Below are 17078 nucleotides of genomic sequence, written 5' to 3'. Positions count from 1 at the left end.
CTGTTGCAAGCTGTACAGAGCGGCTGGTCCTGTTGCAAGTGCCCGGCCTCAACCTCAGACTACAGAGCTACATGGGCTACGAGGCTATCTGGGAAGGCATCCAGGTAGTAGCTCATGTTGTCTCCCTGAGCTGATGGTTTCCTCTACCCAGAGTCCCAGAGCAGCCTGTGACAGGCGCCTGCCTGGTCTGAGGTGAGCCTGTCTTTTGCAGTAGCAAAATTGATCTGAGGCACAGCCCTGCTTTACAAGCATTCAGTGCAATGCCCACCTCTCTTATTCTCCATGATAGCAGAGAAACTTTGGGCATTATCGTAGGACCTTCCAACCATATTGCTGAGGAGCTCTCATCTGTCACCACTGGCTCTTTCACCTGGCAGAGATCCTGGAAGACTCGTGGGGTCTGTGCTTATGGAGATTTGTCTTCTGTGTACCATTATTCTGCCACCATTAATTCTGGTTCAACCTCAATTGCTATGTTGCAGGGAGATGAATATGTTCCAAGCATGGGGGGAGGAGGGGGGAATTGCTGGATTTCATGCAGCTATTAAAGACGCAGGAATTATCTTGAGGGAAAGTGGTGGCAACTGACAACCCTATCAAAGGGGGATCAGTAGCAGCGTTGCTGCATCACAGGTTGTGGCTGGGAGAAAGGATGGGATGTTGGCTTTTAACAATGGCTGAGGGTTCTAGTGAGTATCCAGAAAAGCAAAATGCCTTGGAGGACCTTCATGTTTTGCCAACACAGACTATGATGATTCCGTTGCCAGCCTGCGCTGCCTACATTGATTTAGTCTGGGTTTATTATAATCATATTCTGTTTGCTTCAGTGTGCTGCCTGGAGTTGATAAAACGTGCGAGTTGGGGGTGAGGTAGCTTGTGTCAGTCAGTCCTTGTGGTGATGTAATTGCAATGCGAAATGGAACAGCAGCGCTTGCATAGCTGGAAGTTGTGTTGGAGGCTAGAAACAGCTCAGGCGAGAATTTGCATCTGTGTTTCCTCCACTTTCAAGCCTCTGCCTTTAGCCCTGGAGGAGCGTCCGGAGCAATCAGGAGGCATCAGCTCCGAGGCTGCCCAGCTCCTTCCAGACTGACACCGGGGGAGGTGGGGGGGCATGGACTGTGCTGCCGCCTCTCTGGCTGCCCGCGCTCTGGACCTTGAGGTTTTTACCAGCCAAGATGTGAAGGTATGGACCTGCCCCTTGGGGGGAGAGGGGACGGAGGGCAAGGGGAGTTCTTGAAGGGCTGCGAGAAAGCAGATAAGATGCTGGCCTTCTAAGCACAACAACGGAGCGCGTAGGTCTAGGACGAGAATATGGGGCTGGTCCTTAGTATGAGCTTTTAAAAACAAACATAGCTTTTGAATTACCTTTGTGATAGTAACAATATTTTTTTTGCATCTTAATGGAAAGCTGATTTCTTAGCAAAATGTCCTTGTTCTTTTTTTACCAGTCTGTTAGCATAAACAAAATTATCTTTGGTTACTCTGCATTTTTTGGACAGCACGATAAGGAAATGAATAGTAAATGCCATGTGAGTCCAGGAGAGTGGGTTCTCTGGATTTTCTTCCAGTATGCCAACTGTTCTAAGCGCCTGGAGCACTCACTTGGAAAAACCCGTAACTTTGACTAAAAATTATCAATTGTAAAGGGCTAGGTTTTCTGTTTAATCCTGGCAATTGAACCATGATCAACTTAAATATAATCTCCCTTTTTTTCTTGAGCTGCCAAAAAAGCAATCCTAAAAATAAAGATCAATATTGTGAAAATGTATAATTTTAAAAGGCAGCGAGATAAGCCTTCATTTAAAGAATAGTTGCAAATGGCATAATTTGGACCGATAAAGCAAACCTGATGCACTGAGAGACGACAAAGGGCTGCGGGCATGTGACAGCCCCCCCCCCGGTGGGTGGCCACCATGGTATTTGGAGTAAGTAGACCACTATGGGGTATCTTGTGATTTTTACTATTTTATATTATTTTGAAGATTGTCACTGCATTTATTGTACTTTTATTGTACCCTTCTTTGAATTGATATACTGTTCACCTCTTTGGGCCAAAAAGATAAATATGTAAATGAATCCTTAATGTAGCATATGTTGTGCCCCACATCCCACATTTTCTGATGGAAGAAGAGGCAAAAAGAAAAACGTTGTTGGCATATTCACATCCTGTGGGTGTTGCACAGTACAGGGAGTGTGTAAGCCAGTCTTTAATATTTTCACCATAGCGTACAACAGAGGATAAAAACAATTAACAATAATTACAAAAAATGATATTCAAAAATCTTATGTACTAATCACATCATGTACAACACAAGTAGAAATTTGGCTTAAACCTTGGCAGCTGCCAAAGCAGATCTCACGGCAGCTAAAAGAGTTGCTTGGTTACAAGATGCCACAGCAGAGGAAGCATGAAGTTTAGAATCTGTCTCTTTAAAACTTTCCAGTTGACTCTGAGCTGCAGTTCTGAGACTAGTAACAAGCAGAGCCCGGCCAAACTCCCAGGCAGGGTGAGCCAGTGTGGGCCCTCCAGGTGCTGCAGGACCCCCACTCCCATCAACCCCAGCCAAAATGGTCAAGGACGATGAGAATTGTCCAACAACATCTGGAAGGAGGCACATTGGTTGCCCCTGTTCCAGGGCATGTGCAGAGTTCAAGCTAAGTGTCTCAGTAACACACAAACACATACCTTAAAATGACTGCCTCACACTGTTTCTTTCTTTTCCCCTCCAATGTGGGCTGAAGCATTGGATGTCATCCCCCCCTCCATCCCCCCTCCACACTCACATCCACACATCCGTTCCATTTTCTCCCCCCCCCCTTCTCTCTCCTTTTGCCTGAACATCAAGCCTGGCCAATGGCTTCCCCCACAGCCTGGCGCACCTGTGTCGCTGGCCCCTCCTGAGCCTGCTCCAGACTGTGCTATGCAGACACAACCCCTCACAGAGGCACATCTGTCGGACATGAGAGTAGGGTTGGCCGCCTCCAGGTGTTTTTTGACAATGTATTAAACTGTGAGGAGAAGGCAAGTTTGACATTAGAAAGCTCTGTTTTGTGGCGGTCCACCGTATCGCGGTTTTTTACTGCATTAGTTGGTTGTGGCTTGCTCTTCTCTTGGCTCCGGCTGACTCTCGGGTAGATGTGTCTAATTTTACTTTACAGCCAAATGGTTTTGTTCATGGACTGCTGGAGCAGGGTTATTTTATTTCCCCCCTGTTACTTACTGATTGTTTTTTGGCATTTGTATTGATCATTAACTGCCTTGATTATTGTTTCATAGCATTTGCCTTTTGCTAGAGCACCTGTTTCCGTATGTTGCTTTGGGCTTCTTTGGGGTGGGCAAGCAGAGTGCAAAAACAGGGATGAGATCTGGCTCTGCAAGTTTGTCCAGGTTCTTTGGTGCTCTGTAATTCTTTGGTTGTGGGATTGCCTCCATTTTACATTGTGTCCATTTTACTGCTTCAGTCGGCAGAATTGGCGCTACTGCAGGTGATACATAATCCCCATTCCCCATTTGTAAAAACTCAATCATTTCGTGAGGCAGCAGCTAGGCTGGAACTCCCTGCCTTTGACATCAGGCCGGCGTATTCCCTGCCCTCCTTTTGGTACCTGCTTCTTCCTTAGACATTCTTCTTTAGACAAGCCTACTCAGATGCTTAGGAAATTGAGGTAATTTTAATCAGTTTTAATATTTTAACTTTTGTATGTTTTAAATTATGTTTGTGAATATTTCTTGATTTTACTATTTTATCTTTTGTAAACTGCTTTGAGGTCCTCTACAATCAAGCGATGTATAAATGTTATGAAATAAATAATACAATAAATAAGATAAATAAATAAATGAAGAAGCACAATGCAGCCAATAGATTGCTTTCCACGAAGGCTCCATTTTTCAAAATAAACAGGCCTGACTCTGCTTCCCTGTTTCCAGATCTTGTATCCGGCCAGAGTGGAAGTGTCTTCACTATTTAGAAACCACAGTATCACTCTTCTTCTTCTTCTTCTTCTTCTTCTTCAATAATAATAATAATAATAATAATAATAATAATAATAATAATAATAATAATATGCCTGAGGTAGGAAATCAGAATGAGCCACTTGCATTTTGGCCATCCTTTCTTCTAATGTAATGTCTGCATTATCTTGAGGGCCTCCACCCATTAATATAAATGGCACTACAATTAACGTGCCTGTAGTTGAAGGCTTGCTTTGTTTTTAGTTTGATATGTTTATTCTGAATTTTAGCTCCCATAGCAAGGTTTAGTTTTCTTTGCAATGTGTGGGGCGAAAGAGCTTGTGACCTCTGTAAAGGCAATACATGACTGCACAAGAAACTATGGAAAATTTAATTGATCTGATCTGATCTGATCAATACCCTAATCTTTTGTTCTGCTTATGCCACAATCAGCCCTGCTGGGACATGGAAACACTTCTCATATAAAGCTTACTGGAGCAGTAAATACAAAAATGCAAAGAAGTTTGTGCATCTGGGGAGATGTGCAACCACATAAAAATGCAATAAAAAGACCCATCAAGTAATAATTATTGCTTTTAGTACTGTTACAGTATGTGTCTGAACCGACATGCGTGTCCAAGCCCCCAGCCACCCATGAGAGATTTGGGGTATTTTGCTTATGAACGTGCACTTTGTTAGAAGAAAAAACTGCTCCTTTTCCCATATGGGGTATCCTAGAGTCCTGAGAGAGTCCTTGTGTGGGTTCCCTATCAGTGGGAGAAAATAACAGAGGCCAACCAGTGAATGCTGTTCACCTGCTCCATTTGTTGCTCCAATGAAGACACTGAGGAGTCCAAGTAAATAATTATTAGAGATCTCTTCCAGTACTCTAAAGGGCTGGACGTTGGAGGGTTGGAGCCATGTTGCTGTCTTCTAACAAATCTCGACACTCTCAAGTCCACTCCAAATTCCTTGGCCATCTTGTAGGTATCCTAAATGAGCTCTGTAGCAACTTGCTCTGCATCACTGCGGTGAGTTGTCATCACTCCAAGAATCTGTTTGATGCACACTGAACATTGGAGCAGGTCCAGGTTTTTAGAGCATTTACCACAAGTTCCAATAAGACAGAATACTTGGCTATCGGAGCAACAGCAATGATGAATTGAGTTTTGGTGGCAGCAGAATGTATCTGTAATACCTATTTCCACATGTTGCCATTTCTTTCTGGTGATAATCTCACCAACCTTTCAATGATGCTCACAAAATGCTCTTTGAAAATGGCAATAATTTTGTACTTTGGGGACCACCGCGTCTCACGGAGGAGTGGGATGTTTGGGGCATATTTTCTTCTCAACACTGACTCTCTGAAGAACCTTATGATATCCTTGATAGTGGAGATGGTGTTGCGTATTTCTGGAACATTGTTCAAGTCATTCACTACAAGATTCAGTTTGTGAGATGCATAATGGAAAAACATGGCTTTCTCATACTTTTTTCTTAAAATTATTTGCATGCCACCGACCTTGCCAGCCATAGCTGAACACCCATCATAACATACATTTTTCCGGGTCCTTCTTCCTTCAGGAACTTGTCTATCGCTGTTGCAATTGTAATGGCATCAAGGACAGGGAGCTCTACAAAACCCACAAACTCTATTTTCTTGTTGTTCAAAGAAGCGCAAGCCAATGGACAACTTCTCCTTCCCTGATATATTGATAGCTGCCTCATCAGTCAGTATGCTGACATCAGACACCTTCTTTGCATCTTCTATAAGGTCATCTTTGATAATAGTACTGCATTGATCAACAATTTCTTTTTGGATTTGAGGGAACATATATGTCACATTTTTTAAAAAATAAAACAGTAAATTTATCATAGTGACATTTCAGTTCTTGGTCACTGGCATTAATTTGGAAATGGATCAGGTCTTGAAATACACCTCTATTTTCTTTAAACATTATCCAATCTTTATTAACTTTCTGTACTGAATTTCCTCTTAATCTCTCTGTCATCTCTGCTAGTTGTAAATATTCTATCACTTTTGCTTGCCGGTCAGTTTTTGTGGGGATGTTAACACTTTTCCAGTTCTTTGCTATTAAAATCCTAGCCACTGTGGTTGCGTACATGAAAAGAGATCTAAGATTTCTCTTGATTTCTATAAACATAATTCCTAATAGGAAGGCCTCAGAGTTTTTTTTTTTTGAATGAGAGTTTGAGTATCTTTTAAAGTTCATTATATATACTATCCCAGAATTCTTTTATTCTCTTACACGCCCACCACATGTGCATAAATGTTCCTACCCCATTTTTACACCTCCAACAAACCTCTGAACTGTTCTTATACATCTTGGCCAGTTTGGCTGGGGTTAGGTACCATCTGTATAACACCTCATCACATTTTCTCTTAATATTATAACATGCAGTGAATCTGATGCCCTCTTTCCACAGTCTTTCCCATTCATTCATGTATATATTGTGTCCAATATCTTGGGCCCAACTTATCATGACAGCTTTCACCTCCTCCTCTTTTACTTCCTAATTGAGGAGGAGGTTGTGAATCTTTAATATATGTCTCCCTTTGGCTTGAATTAAATTCTCTTCCAATTTAGAGAATTGGACTCTGAGGATTATCAACAGCATAATCTTCTTTTTTTCTTCCATTAGTTACTTGTGACCAGATACCACCTAAACAGGCACTTCTTCCATGAAGGCTTTGGCTGCACTGACTGCAGCTTTGTGCAAGTGGCTGGAAGCATAAATTTTGCTATATTCATGTAAATGTTTTTATTGTGTGAAAGACCTCACAATGAATGAGTCTAGGACACCCTTAACAGTGCTGGTAGGTGGTGAGAACAACACAGAAAATTTGAAGAGTCTGCCTTTTAGCTGCTTCTAATATGCTAGCCAAGGGGAGTATGTAGCCAACTGAGGTTGAATTTTTCTTTAAGAACCCCAAATCAGCTGCCCATGCCAGAACAGAACTTCATGAAACACTGTTCTGAGGGAAGAAGTTAAAACTATACTTTGCAATGTCTCTGTAATGGTTGGGTCTCTCCTACAGAAGCGAGACAACTCCGGCAGCAATGAACTCAGGTTTATTGCTCAAAAGACACAAATCACTCTGGAGCTCAGTCACTCAGCGTCTGCTTCCAAATTAGCTGTTGCCGGATCTGAGATCTGCCCCTTCCTCTTCCCCCATTTAAAGCCCCACTTTTGCTTCCATTCCTGTTCACACCTCTCATTAATTCTTGCTTGCCTGCGCGTCATGGGATGGGCTATTTCCGGTGGCACTCCCTCTGAATCCGAGCTTAAACTGTCAGTCTATGTCTTCCCCCTTGAACTCCTCACTTCCTTCTCCATGTGTTCTTGGAGCTCAGGCTTCTACTGCAACTAGGCTGCTCATCTGTCATTCTGCATTCCTGCCTAATTACCTCCTCCTGTCTCTCCACACTCTTCCCCTCTGTGAGCGATGGGATGCAGCTGACAGTCTCTAGGATGAACATGTTTCACATGTATATATCATATGTTGAATTCTGTTCAGTTGTATCCGTTGCAAATAAGAATAATGCAATAATGATAATAACAGTGGGGTAATCTGCAGGGTGGGACACAGGTGGCGCTGTGGGTTAAAGCCTCAGCGCCTAGGACTTGCCGATCGAAAGGTCGGCGGTTCGAATCCCTGCGGCGGGGTGCACTCCCGCTGCTCGGTCCCAGCGCCTGCCAACCTAGCAGTTCGAAAGCACCTCCGGGTGCAAGTAGATAAATAGGGACCGCTTACCAGCGGGAAGGTAAACAGCGTTTCCGTGTGCAGCTCTGGCTCGCCAGATGCAGCTTTGTCACGCTGGCCACGTGACCCGGAAGTGTCTTCGGACAGTGCTGGCCCCTGGCCTCTTAAGTGAGATGGGCGCACAACCCCAGAGTCTGTCAAGACTGGCCCGTACGGGCAGGGGTACCTTTACCTTTACCTTTAATCTGCAGGGCTAAACAGTAAGTTCAAGCCACTTTGGGCAGCTCCCAACAAAATATTTTAAACACAGTAAAACATCAAACTTTAAAAAGCTTCCCTATACAGGGCTTCCTTCAGGTGTCTTCTAAAAGTCATACAGTTATTTCCTTGACATCTAACGGGAGGGTGTTCCACAGGGAGAGCGCCAATGCCAAGAAGGCTCTCTGCCTGGTTCTCGCAGTGTGGGAACTGCCAGAAGGCCCTCAGAGCTGGACCTCTGTGTCTGGGTCGAGCAATGCTTTTTCATCCCACTGTACTGTGAGAAAAGGCTCCCAGAGCAGCTCATAAATATCACTGAGAAGACAGCCCCTGCCCTCAGGCTCACAATCTAAGCGACATAACACAAAAGGAAAAGAGACAAGGAGGGAGTAGGAAGGAAGGAAGCTTGGGTCCTTAAAGGGTGTTGCTCCTTCCAAGTGGGATTTGGCCACACACTGGGAACTTCAGGTAGCGCTGGATTTAGGGAGATGCAGGAGGTTCCCCCGTACAGAACACTAAGATGAGGGGACCACAAAATTGAGAAGATCCATTTGGGGGCACCAAACTTTGGCCTGGCACAGGGTGCCAGATTACGAAAGGAATTAGTACAGTCCACCCCTGCTTCAGGCTGTGCAATTAAAGTTGATTTGGAGCTCTTGTGAAACAAACCCAATAAGGCAAATGATGGAAGGATGCACTGGGAAGCAAGGATTCATACTCGCTTGAGGCAAAAATTCCTAACCTCTCCACAAACTAATGAGAATGAATGTGCAATAAATTTGGATAAAAAGCATGAGAGGGTAGGTTTCCTAAGCTGCAAAACAAAAGAAAACAAAAGAAAACAAAAATGTCACCACCCAAAGCCTGGGTAGTTTGGACCAAGATAACCAGTGCATTATTTGGTTGAGTGGTCTTATGTTCCTCTCACCAGCAAAACATGGTTTCTCAGTAGATAATGGTTGAGTTTCAAGACATCTGGCATGGTGCTGCAGCTTCTCATATAGCAAAGAACTAATTCCAGCCTTCCTAGTGTACTTAACCTGTGTAAAGATTTTACAAATATTTAGTCCCTTGATAATACACTACATATTGTTTATGTTACATGTTTTTTTGAGCTGGTATGTAGTCTGTGAATGAGCTCATATGTTTTAGTTATATTTGTTTCATGCTGCGCAATAGTAGATTGGCAACAGAGTCTCATATAATCTGTGAGGGTCATGGGGTGTGTGTGTGTGTGTGTGTGTGCGCACATACAACCTTATTCTTTCACATTCTACCCCTGACAACCAATTTGAATACGAACATGTGAGACCACACATAATCAGGTCAAGGAACTGGCTACACTCACTTACCCAGCAGCGGGCCCTGTTGGATTCAGTAGGCCTTACTTCTGAGTAGGCATGTTTTGGGTTGCATCCTTAAGATTGCACTCCATTGAACTTGGCATGCATATATAAGATTGCTCTCTGTACACACCTTTGAACAACTGAAACTTGCAGGTTTCCTGTGAAAGTACAATGCACAGCGTTTCTGGGTGCTTGCTTGGGGTGCTGAATGGAATGTTTAGCACAAGCACATTGAATCATACCTAGAATATTCTATTGGTGTTTTAATAAATTTTGACTTGCAGAAATGAAGTCTTAGAACAATATGAAGCTGCTTTTTCATATACACCTTATTCAGATTTTGTTCCATAGAAAAACAACATCAACAATAACAACAAAGAGTGATGAGGTACATATTTTTGCTTATGTTGTAAATTAACTAGTATCCATGTTAATCATAATGTTTTTCATTACGTTTCAAGTATTTTGAAGAATTCAAGAGTGTAAGTAGTAAGGCTGCAGGAGTATAGTCACTGCAGTTCATGATGTAAAAACTCTCTACATTAAAGATTTAAACATAATGTAGCTGTATAACTGAGGTAAATAAAGTGCACTATTGCATAAATGTCTTCAAGATCTTACAAGTAATTCTTATTTAAAGAAAGGATTTTAAAAATCCCTTTAATCCCTACTAAGGTTAAGAAGGTTTAATTTTCTCTATAGTAGATTCAAGGCACACCTATCTTTTAATAAATATTTCACCTCCAGAGCCTTGAAAAATATTTATTAAATGAACATTTCATACACAGAAACCTTGACATAACTGGGGGTGATGGTTAAACTTATAGTTAAACACACAACCCAGTGACTGCTAGAAGTCTACCACCTACTTCCCATCTCTTCAGATACCAACCATAACAGAAATCTTTTTAACCATGATTCATCTCTGGTGGAGAACTGTTTTGGTGCAGGGAGTGCACCAAAAGTGCACCAAGGGAGCACAATGTGTTGGATCGTACTGCTTTCAGTCAATGTTCATTATTGTGCTTTACATTTCTATGTTTATATTGTACTGTTTTATTTTTCACGTTGTAAATGGTTCATGGGCATATTGGCTGAAGAGGGAGGGAAATAAATACCGGTAATAAATGAATTATTTTATCATTTATTATTATGAAATTACTCTTGTATAATGTTATGCTGACTTAACTAGAATCATATGTCAGTGTATCTTCAAGACCACAGTAGGACTTAATCTTGATCCAATACCTTCCAGCTGCCATAACTGGAGTATAGGATAACCAAAGAAAATCCTAGGCTCCTGTTTGCATTCAGGACAGAGACAGGGGGAAATGATGGGCAGATAAGGGATCAGACATGTAGAAAGAAGTAAAAAAGGACAGTGGGATAAACTGGACAACATCTCACTACTACATTTCTCAGGTTCCAGAGAGACTTATCACAAAATGTGGGGTTTCCATTCCTCCCCCCCCCCACACATTTTATGCAATGAACTTCTGAAAAGTGGCTCCACTTAATGGTCATTGGGTGCCAACAAACTCAGTTGGTAGCAGCCCAGCAAAATTCAATATCAATGATATTCTAAAAATGGCAGTATATACTGCATTGCTAGCACTTATTGCCAAAGCGCTATCTTCTCTTCTTTAGTGAGACTCTTTCTTTCATCCATGTAAAGGTCCGGAGTTCTGAGATCGAAGGGGACAAACTGCATTTGGCTCCACCCCAGCCATCAAAGCAGTTTCTTATCTCTCCTCCAGCCTCTCCTCCTGTAGGTTGGCACCCAATGAACGATGCAACACCTGCTGCTAACTATGACCTCCTTTATGCAGTTTCTGAACGGGAATCAGGTAGGTCTTCTGAAATTTCAGGTATTTGAGTTTAAGAAGAGAAGATGAACTGAGCCAATAGAGACATGAATACCTAAATTCTATCTATCGTTAAGTTCACCAAAGTTCTCTTTTTAATCACTTGGGTGCAAATCTTGGGTAGGTATTGTAATAAATCTATATGGATAGCTTCAGTTTCAGCTTGAGGACATTTTCTGTGTGTTCCAAGGACATGAGTTTTCCTACTTCTTGTTCTGAGAGTACTTCTGAAACTGAAACATGCACAGCATCACAGAACTTAATACCTGAGTTTTTCTTATCTAAATGAAAAATGTGATGTATGGTTGCATGCTGCAGTTTTCAAGAGAAGTAACCACTCACCGTATTTCTCCATGAGACCCCGACTTGGTCTGAGATCTATAGCATTTCTACCTATATCCACATTTTTTCACAACCAAGGACAACTAGAAAGGTGGCTTAAAAACCCCCAAAAGCTCAGGTTTTGAGGCACCATGTTTTGTACTCTGTTGCATGGCATGATTGTGACTAGAACCACCAGCAGGATCTTTTATGATTAGCTGTGCCTCTTCTGGAATCCTTCCATGCACCCACACACATGAATGGAGCAATGCAACCATGCTAAACACCTTCAGAAAGCAGCCGAGTGATCTACGCATAAGATCAACTCATGGCTGCTGTCTGAATGACCGCTGGAGAAGTTGAGGAGATGGACTGTTGTGTTCTGGAGGAGGGCACAGTTCTTTCTGCTAAGAAACATCTGGCCACCTTTCTTCCCATCTACTGTATTCTATGACATATCCTCAAATACATAGGTGTTTGTGCGCTTAATTAACAACTAAGAGGATGTGATGGCCAAGTAATGAACCAACTTGCAGAGCAATCCTAACCATGTCTATGTTAAGTCCTGTTGAATTCAGTGGGGCTTTCTCTCAGGTAAATAGGGTTAGGATTGCAACTGTTAAAACAAAATGAATCTCAGTATAAAGGTACTGTATCTTGGGGGTAGACAACTATGTCCACAGACTCAAACAATTTGCTGTGCACGTGTGGACCTTTGTTGCAGAGCAGCAGGCAATGACCACCAAGGCCTTGGAGCTGACCAACAGTCATCTCAAATTAACTGATGCCTGCAGGCAAATAAGCACTTGTAATTTCTCCCTTTGTATTTTATCCTGTCAACAAGCCCATTAATGTTTTATTACACATGAATTAGTAGATAGGAATCCCAAGATATTCTTAAATTTCCAATTTAATATAGGCACTGTGATAAAACTCATCAGGAAGATAGATTTATAGACACTGTCGGCAAAGCTTGCTAATCAAGTTTCCTCCCATCTGCTACACTGAGAGCTGCCTCTTTCTTTTTCTGTTTGGGAATGATCTCTGCTTGTGCAGAAAGTCATACGATAAAGTACAAAGGGCAACCTAGTATTGCGCAGCAGGTACACAGAGCAGGCATCTCTCATGTTGCCCAAGCGCGCTCTCTCTTCTAAAGACTTTTACAGTGAAGGAGAAAATGCACGTACATGGAACAGCACAAAGGCCACTTGAACTGATTGCCAGTTTACAGCCAAATATGGTAAGTGCATTCGTGCAAAATGCTCCTCCACAAACTAAACAATCACACACTGCCCCCTGGGGAGAGGTTAGGCAACAGCATGTTCAATTACAGTTTGTGTCCCAAATGGGATACTTAAACAATAGTGGCATCATGAAGGTCTTGAGTCAATGTCCAAAATCCATTCATGCCATTTTTGCATTTATATCCTACCTTTTCATTTGATTCTCACCCTCCTCATTTAATTCCCACAACAACCCTGTGAGGTAGGTTAGGCTGAGAGGCAGCGACTAATCCAAGGTCACACAATGAGCTCCATGGCTCAGTGGGGATTTGAACCCTGGTCTCCTAGGTCTTATTCCAACACTCTAACCGTGACGCCCCTCTTGACTGTCCAGTTGAGCAGTAATGTATTCTAGTGGGGCTCTATGATGCTAAATAGCATTTAGTCCAAATGTTTGTCTTTGCTTGCAGGTGAGAAATACGAGCTGCACGCAGGTACAGAGTCCACCCCAAGTGTCGTGGTGCATGTCTGTGACACGGATGCAGCAGAAGAGGGACACCCAAACAATTCACCCAAGCCCAAAATTGTTCAAACTCGACGTCCTGATGTGCCACCTTCTGTGTCTAACTGATTTTCTCCAACAAGAGCACCTCTTTTTTATTCGACTTCTGTAGTCTTTCCATGCATTTTAATTTCTGTTTGTCTGGAAAAAATATATTGTGTGTTTCTGGATATTTACCTTATTGGAATACACTCTTTGCTGCAATGAAATCTTACGAAAGAGTATATGTTGTTGTTGTTGTTGTTGTTGTTGTTTGTGGGGGGCTACAGTAATCATATTGCACATCACACAGAACAATTGGCATGGGTCAGACAATGCAAGGCTGGTGAGCTAAGTTGACTAGGCAATATTTCATTGCTCACTTGAATGTCAAGCATCGTTCAGTGAACAGTACTGTACCTGTGATTTGCAATTCAGGATCCACAAGTTAGTCTTCCAAGTAAGCTTCCTTTTCAAACAGGATCCCCATATGCCCTGCTTAACTACACGGCTTATGTTGACTGACAGAAGGCAATGGCTTGGCAGCCTTTGCGGAGCAGGGAACAAGTTACATTCAACACTATCTAATCATTTCTCCTTCCGATATATCTAGTCCTATCTAAACCTTCAGTTTTGGGTCTAAGATGGGAGGTGCCTCCACGCAGTGAAAGAACACGAAAGGATGCTATTAGAGGCAACAAAGCTTCCTTTAGGAAAACGGAAGTCTTGTCCAAATGAGAACAAAAGAACTGCAGGTAATTGCCGACAATAAGAGATGCAACAGTAACAAGGACAAAAATCTGAGAAGCAAAACGCTAAAAATATTAAGATCAACAGTAAAAAACAAACAAAAAAAAACCTTAGATAAATTAGAAGCAGGAAACCAGCTGGACCTTTGGATGACAAAAGTGTGCTAAGGGACAAAAATGAGATTAATAATGTACTTATTTACTTATACAAATATTTAAAGACCACACCTTCATATAAAATATCAAGTAGAACCAAACATCAAATACCATAAAAACTAGAAAATAATTATAAAAATGACCGATTCTTCTTGAAAAAGTTTAAATAACTTAATAATTTGCTCTTTTGGCATAAAAATCTTTAAGAGATGCCTGAAAGCTAGCAGCTAAGATGGCCTGCAGAATCTCTGCTGGAAGAGTATTCCACCACATGGGACCATAGAACCAAAGAATTGTGGAGTTGGAAGGGACCCCAGGTGTTGTCTAGTCCAACACTCTGCAATACAGGGACACTAAATGCTCTACTTTTAGTTGAAGTCAGTTGAGCTTCTGAGTCACGGGGGGTGGCGGGTGGAATGACAGCACTGATTTCAGTGACTTAGCTGGGATGTATGAGCTCAGCTGGCCCTTAAGGTAGGGTCACCAGACGTCCCCGTTTCCCGGGGACAGTCCCCAGATTTGCGAATAAGTCCTCGGACAAATTCCATCCCCAGAATGTCCCTGGATTTCATCAAATGTCCTTGGGAAATGCAGCAGCGGCAGTCTCAGCAGCCCGGAGCAGGTGGCTCTTGCTGGCTTCAGGATCTGCTGGGAAGTCCCCATATGATGGTGGTGCAGGGGCTCAAAGACACAGCTTCCGGGCTGCCTCCACCTTCTCTGACCCCAGCAACTAAGCTGTGAAGGGAGGCTTCATGCTGCCTATCGGAGCAGCCTCCCAACTCCTACTTGTGTGCAAGCAGGAGCGGGGCGGGGATTCCTCAGCTGTGAAGGGAGGCTTCACGCCCCGCCCCCTCCTGCTTGCATGCAAGTAGGAATGGGATTGGGGCTGCTCCAATGGGAAGGGAGGCATTGGGCTGCCTGAGCCTTGCTGCCACACTTGGCCCTCCTTCTCTGCCTTCCATGCCTGACCTACCGCACTGCTTCCCCACCAGCACCAAAGAACCAACAACTCAGGGGCTGCCCAGGCTCATGGAGAAAGGAGATAGAAGCCTCGGAGGAAGGGGAAACGTGGCGGTTGAGGTCAAGGCAGCAGCTGCCCCTCTGCCACTGCCATCACTGCAGCATCAACATCCCAAACGTGTAGTATTTATTTATTTATTTAAAGTGTCCCCGGATTCATTGAAAAAAATATGCTTACTTTACCTTAAGGAATCTGCCTGGCTTGTGCTCTCCCCAAAGCTACTCTGGCAGGTATGGGGGGAATGCAGAACAGACTTAGTGGGAGGGAAAAGTCCCATTGCTCAAGTTGACGTGACATTTACTTAACACTGCATTAGATGCAGCTGGACCCCAGTTGTTCAGGGCTTTATATATAGAAACCTTTAGCCTGGCCTGGTTGCATATAGGCAGACAGTACAGATGTTTTAGCAGAGGTGTTCCATATCGTCTGCTAGCTGGAGCTTCGAGGCAAGGCCAAGGTTCAGCCCCATGTAGAACACTTTGCATTAATCCAGTCTTGAGGTTGCCCATGCACAATCCAGCTGCAGTTGTAGCTGGCATATACTGTAACAGGCAAAGGTGGTAAATGGCACTCCTAGCCAGTGTAGTCACAAAGCTGTATCTGGGAGTCGTCCCATTCCCCCAAGCTTTCTTTCTTTCTTTCTTTCTTTCTTTCTTTCTTTCTTTCTTTCTTTCTTTCTTTCTTTCTTTCTTTCTTTCTTTCTTTCTTTCTTTCTTTCTTTCTTTTACCCTGCCCATCTGGCTGGGTTTCCCCAGCCACTCTGGGTGGCTTCCAACAAGAGATTAAAAATACATTTTTTTAAAAAAAGATGTCAAAGGCTTCCCTAAACAGGTCTGCCTTCAGATGTCTTCTAAGTGTCAGATAGTTGTTTATTTCTTTGACATCTGCTGGGAGGGCGTTCCACAGGGCAGGCGTCACTACTGAGAAGGCCCTCTGCCTGGTTCCTTGTAACCTCCCTTTTCACAGGGAGGGAACCGCCAGAAGGCCCTCAGTGTTGGACCTCAATGATTGATGGGGGTGGAGACACTCCTTCAGGTATACTGGGCTGAGGCCATTTAGGGCTTTAAAGGTCAGCACCAGCACTTTGAATTGTGTTCGGAAATGTACTAGGAGCCAATGCAGGTCTTTCTAGACCAGTGTTATGTGGTCTCAGCGGCCACTCCCAGTCACCAGTCTAGCAGTGTGATGGTACAGTACAGTGAAGCCAGGCCGCTGGTCCTTGCCTGTGACGCTTCACCTTTTGGCATCGGCGCTGTCCTTAGTCACCGTTTTCCAGATGGAAGAGAAGCACCGCTCGCCTACTTTTCCAGGACGCTATCTCTGACTGAACTACAGCCAGCTCAACAAGGAGGCACTGGCACTTGTGGCTGGAGTGAAGAGGTTCCATGAATACCTCTATGGCAGGACTTTCAACCTCATCACCGACCACAAGCCGCTCCTGGGCCTCCTTGCCGGTGATCGACCAACTCCATTGGTACTCTCGTCGTGCATGCTGCGATGGACTGTTTTCCTGGCTGTCTACCACTACCAGCTCGTCTATCGCCCAGGGAAATCGATGGGCCATGCTGATGCCCTCAGCCATTGCCCTCTTCCAGCATTTGTGGAAGACCTGGCTCCTGCTTCATTGCTCCTCCTGATTGAGGATCTTCCTGCAGCGCCTGTACTGGCTGCCACTGTGGCCTCTGCATCTGCCCAGGATCGTACCATCAGCCGTGTGATCAACTGGGTGTGGAGGGTAGCCACAAGGGCCTTTTGCATCAGAGTTCCAGCCCTTCGCAACCAGACAACATGAACTCTTGGCTCATCACGGCTGTCTGCTGTGGGGAGACTGAGTCGTAGTTCCCCAAAGACTCTGCCAACGCGCCCTTGAGGCTCTGCACATTGGCCACCCAGGAATCGTCAAAATGAAGGTGTTGGCT

At 43.7% G+C, this 17078-nt stretch overlaps 1 protein-coding gene across 2 annotated transcripts; it reads left to right on the top strand.

Moving 5' to 3' along the window:
• The first annotated feature begins 398 nt into the window (after positions 1-398).
• On the top strand, positions 399-13403 carry RCAN2 (regulator of calcineurin 2). Of its 2 annotated transcripts, none has more exons than XM_081906667.1 (3): positions 399-1183; positions 10959-11130; positions 13163-13403. In XM_081906667.1, exons 1-3 carry the CDS (start codon positions 1112-1114, stop codon positions 13321-13323), a joined length of 405 nt encoding a protein of 134 aa, XP_081762793.1. In that variant the 5' UTR covers positions 399-1111; the 3' UTR covers positions 13324-13403. The 2 variants fall into 2 exon arrangements, with proteins under 2 accessions (XP_081762793.1, XP_081762792.1); XM_081906666.1 differs by lacking the exon at positions 399-1183 and adding an exon at positions 7927-9671.
• Positions 13404-17078: the final 3675 nt, after the last annotated feature.

This window comes from Podarcis melisellensis (genome assembly GCF_964234715.1).
Source record: "Podarcis melisellensis genome assembly, chromosome: 3".
Taxonomy (NCBI): domain Eukaryota; kingdom Metazoa; phylum Chordata; class Lepidosauria; order Squamata; family Lacertidae; genus Podarcis; species Podarcis melisellensis.
This window is presented reverse-complemented; position numbering and strand designations above follow the sequence as displayed.

Coding starts and splice junctions, on each gene's coding strand:
- RCAN2 (XM_081906666.1), top strand. CDS start 9,588: ATGAAGCTGCTTTTTCATATACACCTTATTCAGATTTTGTTCCATAGA. Junction 9,672..10,958: donor TAACAACAAAGAGTGATGAG/GTACATATTTTT, acceptor ATCCATGTAAAG/GTCCGGAGTTCTGAGATCGA. Junction 11,131..13,162: donor AGTTTCTGAACGGGAATCAG/GTAGGTCTTCTG, acceptor CTTTGCTTGCAG/GTGAGAAATACGAGCTGCAC.